At 43.2% G+C, this 9,849-nt stretch overlaps 1 protein-coding gene across 1 annotated transcript; it reads right to left on the bottom strand.

The window, feature by feature from the left end:
• Positions 1-82: 82 nt before the first annotated feature.
• On the bottom strand, positions 83-2,087 carry kiss2 (kisspeptin 2). Its single transcript, XM_086263078.1, has 2 exons — positions 1,952-2,087; positions 83-778 (listed from the first exon to the last, which is right to left on the bottom strand). Exons 1-2 carry the CDS (start codon positions 2,061-2,063, stop codon positions 516-518), a joined length of 375 nt encoding a protein of 124 aa, XP_086119204.1. The 5' UTR covers positions 2,064-2,087; the 3' UTR covers positions 83-515.
• Positions 2,088-9,849: the final 7,762 nt, after the last annotated feature.

Below are 9,849 nucleotides of genomic sequence, written 5' to 3'. Positions count from 1 at the left end.
AATAAAATATTCTGATTCTGATTCCCAATAGACGCTAAATGAACATACCTAAAACCGGAGTCAGAGAATCTCAAGGGTCAAAGATAGATGTTTTCAAAGGTTATTTCTACATATGTCCCGGTAATAAGAAGCGCTTTGATCTGGATTGATTCAGCATTTTTATTTTATTTTTTTACAATTCTACTAAACACATTTGACTATTTTCCCTGTTATTTAGTTTGCAGTGCCCTCTTGTGACTGCAGTCAATTAAATCACTTCATTACTACTAAGGATCTCCTCGTATAACTCATCAGATTATTAAGACGAGACACAGGACAAGACATGCTCTCTAAAAGTATTTTATTTACATAGTTCTCCTCTCCATTGTAGCATCTGAAAATAATTTTACATTAAAGATAGGTGCAAAAGTTTTAATCAGGGAAACCTTTTTTAAATAAAGAGTTTTAAGAACACTGCTGTCGCCGTTTGACTTTCCACCACAAATAACATACTTCCCCAGTTCATGTCCTCTGTTTCAGGTGGGCACCTCCAGTTCTCGCAAGAACAGAGAGAAGGGTGAAACCTTTTTCGTTCTGGCTCTTTTAACAGCTCTTCTGTAAATGTAGCCGTTGTAGCGTTTTCCAAAGCGAAGGCTGAGAGGGTTGTAGTTGAAATTACTTCTGCGATCATTGCAAAGGAGCTGCCTCTGGTCCTCGTTCTCTCTCAGGGAAAAGCAGAGGCTCGGATCCTCTGCCAGGAAGTCGCCTGCTGTTCTCCTGAATGCAGAGGACACTGCTCCTGAAGGCAAACCCCAGACACATCAGTCCACAACTGCAAATACACAAACACAGCAGAGTACGTGCAGCTGCAACCTGCTACACAATCTATTGAATCAGTCATCACCACACACACAGTGTTTGATGAGGTAACTCATGTATTTTTTTTTCTTTTTTAGATTATTTTAGTTTGACATGTACTTTTGTTTTTAAAAAGAGGATTTTATGACCATGAAATATCTATGTGTCAATTATTTTTATACCAAATTATGGGTTTATTGTTTGTTTGTTTTTTAGCTTCATATCAAAATTAAGACAGTCAATTACGACATCATAATTTTCACTTAAAACAGCCACAGGAGTCAACAAAGCCTTCATGGTTGATGCAAATATTTCATATGGATACCCTGTCTATTACTGATTATGTCCAAATCCTCTGCTAATCCATGAATCATAAGGAAAATACAGTCCTAATGATAGTAAGACTGTATATTGCTTTCATAATGATGAGAACAGGAGGCTCAGCGCTTCATCCTACAGCTACTCAAACTTTTCTGCCCCACTTCAAAAGATGGAAACAGTTCAGATCTCACAATTTTAATATCAGCATTTTGAACAAGCCTCAACATTTTCCTTTAAGTCTATTTTGTCTGCAAAAGTCAGATTCATTTGATTTAGTTTTACTCCACATTGTTCTGGTCATCGGTGCAGTGGGGCCTGCAACACTGAGAAGAACTGTATTACAACAAGATAGTGTGCCAAAGTATTACGAGAAGGAAACAGGCACAAACTGCAGACATAAACCCCATCAAGCTGCTTTGGCATGAAGTAGACAGAAAACTGAATGCAAGACAACCTAAAAGTGCAGCAGATTAGTAGGAACAAAAAGTATATACATTAGAATCCGTATACCTATAGCAGGCTCAGCTTCTGAATGATTCAAACATTTTGATTCAATTTAGGGCTGAGAATTTCATGATTTTTTGCACCCCTCTAGCCTGTATTCTGAGACGTGAAACTACATTTTTTCAAACCCTTTATTTTTAGTGTAAATTCCAAATTCACAAAGCCTATAAAAACCTAACTGGCTGCAACTCTTGAGGCGACACGTTTCCTGTCTGTACTAATAGTGCTAAATGAATAGCATAATGCTGTAATAAATAACAAATAAAAAATATTAGACTTCAGTAGCCACCTGTTGCATGTGTTCTCTGTGCAGGGTCGACTCCTTGCAGAGCTGCTCCCACACTCCGTCCATCCTGGATAGCAATGAGAGCGCAAACCACAGCCAAAGCCAGTAGTCTCATCTTTCAACACCAGATCCAAAAATTGTTTGTCTACTGAGCCTTCCCTCCATTCAAACCTGTTTTATGTCTCCACCAGGTGACCGCCTGCGCTGCTTGGCTGCCAGCCAATCACAGTGCGTGCATCTCTGTCCTGTAAATTGTAGAGCTGATTGATGCTGCTTAAGTCATTTATCAGCGCTTCTACGAAATGCTGAGAACATCATTCAGTACAAATCACTATGCTGCATAAAAAAACCAAACACTTAAATCAAAAAAGCGATGAAGCTGTTGAGTAATGTTGCAGTTCAGTTTTTAATCCCATCTGCAGTCAATCAAAAAGCTGGAGCGGGAATGTGGAATGAGTCGTCGCTATAAAAATATTCTAGTTTTTTCATTCTCCGTGTTGAATGCTGTACAACTAGTACAGTGCAAAAGTCTTTAGACACCCATAATTTCTTTATATTTTGCTTCAAGTGAGTCTTTTGTAATTTTTTTAAAGTGATCTTGATCACTAGCAGCTTCGTGAAGGGGTTTCAAAGTGTGTATTTGCTACTTTGCTACTCCTGCATCCTGCATCGTCCTGGTCCCCAAAAAGAACCGGCCCAATGAGCTGAATGACTTCCGACCGGTGGCACTGACGTCACATCTTATGAAGACTCTAGAGCGGCTCTTCCTCAACTTCCTCCGACCACAGGTACAACATGCCCAGGACCCACTACAGTTTGCATACAAGGCGGGTGTCGGAGTGGAGGATGCCATCCTGTACCTCCTACACAGAGCCCACTCACACCTGGATGGGGGAAAAGGCACGGTCAGGATACTGTTTCTTGACTTTTCCAGTGCCTTTAATACCATCCGGCCCTGTATGCTTCAGGAAAAACTGAACAGGATGGAGGTGGACCCCTGCCTGGTCGCTTGGATCTCCGACTACCTCACCGACAGACCACAGTACGTCAGGCTGAAGGACATCACGTCTGACACTGTGGTCAGCAGCACAGGAGCACCACAGGGAACTGTGCTGTCCCCTCTTCTCTTCACCCTGTACACCTCTGACTTCTGCTACAACTCTGAATTATGCCATATTCAGAAGTTTGCAGATGACACGGCCATCATGGGGTGTATCTGGGATGATCAGGAAGAGGAGTACAGAAGTCTGGTGAGGAACTTTGTCGCATGGAGTCACACAAACCACCTGCAACTCAACACCTCAAAGACTAAGGAACTGGTTGTGGACTTCGGGAGGTCCAGAGAAGGTCCACTGCCGGTTCAGATAGAGGGGGAGGAGGTGGAGGTGGTCAACAAGTACAAGTACCTCGGGCTGTGGGTGGACAATAAACTGGACTGGTCATGCAACACAGAGCACCTGTATAAAAAAAAGCCCAAAGCCGACTGTACTTCCTCAGGAGGCTGAGGTCTTTTAAAATCTGCAGGAAGCTCCTGAGGATGTTTTACCAGTCAGTGGTTGCTGGAGTACTTTTCTATGCTGTGGTGTGCTGGGGGAGCAGCACAGCAAAGAGGGACTCATCCAGGCTGGAGAAACTGATCAGGAAGGCTAGCTCTGTGGTCGGCATGAAGCTGGACACTCTGGTGACAGTGGCAGAGAAAAGGACATTAAAGAAACTGCTGGACATTATGAACAATGCTGGGCATCCTCTGCACACGGCCATAAACAATCAGAAGAGTCTGTTCAGTGACAGGTTGCTTCTCCCCAAGACAAGAACTAACAGACTTAAAAACTCCTTTGTCCCACACGCCATCAGACTGTTTAACTCCTCTCTGGAGGGGAGAGGGAGGGGAAACAGGAGGACAAAAGAGGGGGGAACAACTAAGCTGTAGTGCCTCTTCACCTGACTGTACAATACCTTGTGCAATACTTTTTGTAAATAGTCAACAGTGCAATAGACTCAATACTTGAAATGTGCAATTCACTTGTATTTTATTTTTTATTCCTATTTATTCTATTTATCCCCTTATATATATATATATATATATATATATATATATATATATATATATATATATATATATATATATATATATATATATATATATATATATATATGAAGAGTTGGACAGCACCAGGGCCCGACATGGTTCACGCCTACTGGCTGAAGAAGCTGACTGCACTCCACGAGCGTCTGGCAGCACAAATGAACCAGCTGCTAGTTAACGAGAGACACCCGGAATGGCTAACCGAAGGTCGGACGGTCCTGATCCCCAAGGACCCCAAGAAGGGAGCGGTCCCCTCCAACTACCGACCAATAACCTGCCTCAGTACTACATGGAAGCTCCTGTCAGGCATCATATCGGCTAAGATGAACAGGCACATGGGTCAATACATGAGCGGGACACAGAAAGGAATTGGCAAGAATACCAGAGGTGCAAAACACCAGCTACTGGTAGACAGAACAATCAGCCGAGACTGCAAGACCAGACTGACCAACCTGTGCACTGCCTGGATTGATTACAAGAAGGCCTATGACTCAATGCCCCACAGCTGGATACTGGAATGCCTAGAATTGTACAAGATCAATGGGACCCTAAGAGCCTTCATCAGGAACTCAATGGGGATGTGGCGTACAACACTAGAGGCCAACTCCAAGCCCATAGCACAAGTTACCATCAAGTGCGGGATCTACCAAGGAGATGCTCTGTCCCCACTGCTGTTCTGCATAGGCCTGAACCCCCTCAGTGAGATCATTAACAAGACTGGCTACGGATACCGACTACGGAACGGAGCAGCTGTCAGCCACCTCCTGTACATGGATGACATCAAGCTGTATGCCAAGAGTGAACGAGACATCGATTCACTGATCCACACTACCAGGCTATACAGCAATGACATTGGAATGTCGTTCGGACTGGAGAAGTGTAGTCGGATGGTAACAAAGAGAGGGAAGGTAGTCAGAACTGAGGGGATTGAACTACCAGAAGGCAACATTGCAGACATAGAGGACAGTTACAAGTACCTGGGGATCCCGCAGGCAAATGGGAACCATGAAGAGGCCGCTAGAAAGGCTGCAACCACCAAGTACCTGCAGAGGGTCAGGCAAGTCCTGAGGAGTCAGCTGAATGGTAAGAACAAGATCCGGGCCATCAACACATACGCCCTGCCCGTGATCAGGTACCCTGCTGGGGTAATAGGCTGGCCAAAGGAGGAGATAGAAGCCACTGACATAAAGACAAGAAAGCTCCTGACCATGCATGGAGGGTTTCACCCCAAGTCCAGCACCCTGAGGCTGTACGCTAAGCGGAAGGAAGGGGGCCGGGGACTGGTGAGTGTCAGCACCACAGTCCAGGATGAGACAACGAACATCCAAGAATACATTGGGAAGATGGCCCCAACTGACCGAGTGCTCAGTGAATACCTCAGGCAGCACAAACCCAAGAAAGAGGAGGGAGACGAGGAACCATCATGGAAGGACAGGCCCCTGCACGGTATGTACCACCGGCAGATAGAGGAGGTGGCTGATATCCAGAAATCCTACCAGTGGCTGGACAAAGCTGGACTGAAAGACAGCACAGAGGCACTAATCATGGCAGCACAAGAACAAGCTCTGAGTACAAGATCCATAGAGGCTGGGGTCTATCACACCAGGCAAGACCCCAGGTGCAGGCTGTGTAAAGATGCCCCAGAGACAATCCAGCACATAACAGCAGGGTGCAAGATGCTAGCAGGCAAGGCATACATGGAACGCCATAACCAAGTGGCCGGCATAGTGTACAGGAACATCTGTGCCGAGTATAACCTAGAAGTCCCGAGGTCAAAATGGGAGATGCCCCCAAGGGTGGTGGAGAATGACCGAGCTAAGATCCTGTGGGACTTCCAGATACAGACGGACAAAATGGTGGTGGCTAACCAACCGGACATAGTGGTGGTAGACAAACAGAAGAAGACGGCCGTAGTGATCGATGTAGCGGTTCCAAATGACAGCAATATCAGGAAGAAGGAACACGAGAAGCTGGAGAAATACCAAGGGCTCAGAGAAGAGCTCGAGAGGATGTGGAGGGTGAAGGTAACGGTGGTCCCCGTGGTAATCGGAGCACTAGGTGCGGTGACTCCCAAGCTAGGCGAGTGGCTCCAGCAGATCCCGGGAATAACATCGGAGATCTCTGTCCAGAAGAGCGCAGTCCTGGGAACAGCTAAGATACTGCGCAGGACCCTCAAGCTCCCAGGCCTCTGGTAGAGGACCCGAGCTTGAAGGATAAACCGCCCGCAGGGGCGTGCTGGGTGTTTTTTTATATATATATATATATATATATATATATATATATATATATATATATATATATATATATATATATATGTGTGTGTGTGTGTGTGTGTGTGTGTATATATAACAATTCTGTAACTGTAACTTCGGTCGTTGCTGTGCCGCCATCTTCAGGGCCGCTAAAAAAAAAAAAAAAAAAAGAGGGCGGGAGGAGTTAACCAAGGGCCCGGCCAATCAAAGAAGCGTTGCTGTGCTTTTTGGAAGTCGAATTTCCCAGAGGAACCCACCCGAGGGATTAATAAAGTTCTATCTTATCTTATCTTATCTTATCTTACTCATTTTTTTTGTCCAGCTCTTGTATGTCATCCTTCTTTCTTTCTTTTATTTTTTGTTAAACACTTAACAGGGACCCGAGTCATTTAAACATAAAAAAAACCACACATAACTGTATGGATGACTGTAGAAAATAGGGACGACCTAACAGCTCCCCCAAAATGAAGCCAAAACATCTCTATCGCCCCCTGGTGTCTGGCTGCAGGATAGGTCACCCCCCCCTTTCTCAAGTCGGAGGGCCTGGGTTTGAGGTGAATCCATTCCATGCATACTCCAAGAAGTACTGTCTTTATCATCACCCACCTATTTTCTTTTAAATAAATAAATAAATAATTTTTTTTTCATTATTTACAATACCAGAAAAGAGAGGGGGACCCCCCCAATAAATAAATAAATAAATAAATAAATAAATAATAACAATAAATAAACAATAAATAAAATAAAATGTATGAGGGACATTTGCAACACTCAGGTCAGAAAAAGCGCACGTAACATCATCAAGGACCACACACACCCACAGCACACACTGTTCACACTCCTGTCATCTGCCTGCTACAGGTGTGTGAAAGCAAGGACAATCCACAGGCTATCAGTGTGACAAAGTGGAGAAGCAGTTGTAATTCTCTCCATTTGTCCCATATGTAGTGATGTGTCCTGTGTGTCGAAGCTTCGAATCGTGCGTCGGGTAATCGCGGGGGCGTTTTTCTGAAGCGCGTATCGAGGCTTGCTTTGATTACGTATGCAGTGACGTTCGAGGCCTCGCGGGCAGTCCGTACCACGTGACTGATTCAGGGACTGGTTCATCGGTTCGCGCCAGATTCGAAATAACATGGGCAGGAAAACAGCTGATTCCCCATCACACCGTGTTGTGGAATTGGATTACGTACGTGCTACATAGTTACTTGTGCATTTCGTCTTCGATGGAACCAGCAAGGAAGAGATGTTTTTTATTTTTATTTTGTCTCTCCTAATAAAGTATGCACACAGTAATAAATATCACAAATGATAAACACCAAAATATAAATAAACAACACTACACATCCTATAATCTGATTTCTGTCTTTTAGTTTATTAAAAAGTGAAGCACCAAACACTAGTTTGTGTCATTATCCAGATGTACATAAGGTTTACACATCATTATAATCAAAGAGCCCGCTTCACTTGAATTGTCCACTTGATGGCGCAGTAGAGCAAATGAATCATCACAATGCTTCGAACCATGAGTCGACCAATTGGATGGAAAGCTTCAGTTCATCATGAGGCTTCATCTCACCATCACTACCCATATGTGTTTACCTTTTTTTTGCACATTGTACACATTATTCTGTTTCTATGTATTTGCTATGATTTGCTATTTGTCAAGTAACATTGCTTCACTCACTATCCCGGGTTTGTTTGTGTAAGCGTTTTGTTGCCGGCAAATCAAACATTCTGCAAATTAAGACAAATACTAAGTTATGTTTCTTTATACTTTATTATGTTACAGATTAAGTCATTTGTTCATACTTACTCTGTTTGTCTTTTCAGTCATCATGAGTGTCAGGTGTGGGGAAACGCCCGCTTGGCATTTCCTCATTTTAAAGTCCTGATCATGTCACACATGACATCATCAGGTCAAACCATGTGGAGGGGTTTCTTTTTCCAGAGAGATGCTTCCTTTTGTTTGTGTTAATGTTTAAAGGGATTTGTTGAATGTTTTTCCTTTTGTTAATACTGCCATTTAGTTGTGTAAATGTGCATATTAGAAGTGTGTAGAGGTTTTGTGTTTTTAGATAACCTGAGTAGAGTTTTAGATCCCTCAGTTGAGTGAGTGGTACTGGCTGGGCAATTGGAGGGAAATTGATGGCCCTATTTAAAGCCAGTCTCTACCAGATGCAGGAGAGTGGAGCGGAGCGGAGCGGAGCTTTGTTAAATGAATTGATTTGGGGAAAGTTTTGTTAAGTTATACATTAAATTAAGTTCACTGCAAATAAATTGCTCACCTTGGAAACCCAAAATGTCTGCATAGTCTGCTTCCCTACCACCTTCCTTGACGTTCGAGTGTGACTACCTCACAATCAGGCTACTGAATCACTGACTTACGCTTGAACTGTGATTATCTTTGACCTGTTAAATTGTAATTTTTTACATCTATATCTAACATAACACAACTTCATACAGTCTAAACATTTTAATATAGCACATTCTGTATATATTACCACTGTGACAGTGTTGCAACTACTGGCACTTTAGATTCTGACTACACCCACACATAAGCTACATAAGCACTTGTTTTACTTTATTATTTTGTATGCTCAGACTTAAACTTATTCTTTATTTTAGTTAGTTGTTATTTAGTTGTGTGAAGAGAACGTGCAAAGTAAGAATTTCATTGCTCTGCATAACCACTTGTGTTTTGTGGTGTATATGACAATAATCTTCTTGAATCTTGACAGTAAATAACATCTGAACAAGATCATTTTGAACAAAACATCTGAAAATGAGCTGTGAACTATGAAGTAGAAACGTGAACTATGAGCTGTGAAAACCAAAGGGGCTGTAAATCGTCATAGCAGGAGCTAGAGAGACAACTCAGGGAGAGGATTGTGGCTCAGGTGAGGGTCAGTGGCGCTTGAACACACAGAGATGGCAGCGATTGGTCAGGTAAGAAGAGTAAGTAACCTGGAAGTGTCTTACAGATTTTGTAGGTGGAGGCTGGCGTGAGGGGAAGGCAGTCGAAGTGATCCAGGTGTCCAGAATCCGAGTGTCCAGAGGGAGTGTTTATCGTGAATCCTTTGAGAAGGAGCAGGGAGGAAGGCAGGCGGGTAAATGGATATCTAACAGAGCTTGGGCTGTGATCATGATTACTGAGCAGACAAGCGTTCAGAAGTGGTGAGTAATGTTGAGAGTGAAAAGATGTACCAGACGATTCCTGAAAACCACAGACAAACACCAGGGAAGCATACACCAAATACGATGATGCACAGGAATAACTTGTTGGTCTGGCGAAGACTTATTGAATTGATCCCTAGGGGAAATTATGTTGGTTACAGTGCTCCAGTCCAAACAGTAACAAAAACAGACAATACAAGAAGTAAGAAATAGCACAATATATACAATATATACATACACATAACTCACTTACTAATAAATATCTGAATAAGAACGAAGAACATGTGTTAAAAGGGTGTTGCTATAGCAGGATGTGTTTGAGTGTGTGTTGAGAGCGCTGGTCTTATATGCAGGCAGCCCCAAATTGCCAACAGGCGCAGATCATGATT

Source organism: Aulonocara sp. 'chitande type north' Nkhata Bay, linkage group LG15, assembly GCF_057382095.1.
Source record: "Aulonocara sp. 'chitande type north' Nkhata Bay isolate Kocher_YH1m ecotype deep benthic linkage group LG15, A_spYH_male_GT1.1, whole genome shotgun sequence".
In the NCBI taxonomy this organism is placed as follows: Eukaryota; Metazoa; Chordata; class Actinopteri; order Cichliformes; family Cichlidae; genus Aulonocara; species Aulonocara sp. 'chitande type north' Nkhata Bay.
This window is presented reverse-complemented; position numbering and strand designations above follow the sequence as displayed.

Coding starts and splice junctions, on each gene's coding strand:
- kiss2 (XM_086263078.1), bottom strand. CDS start 2,063: ATGAGACTACTGGCTTTGGCTGTGGTTTGCGCTCTCATTGCTATCCAG. Junction 779..1,951: donor ACAGAGAACACATGCAACAG/GTGGCTACTGAA, acceptor GTTTGCCTTCAG/GAGCAGTGTCCTCTGCATTC.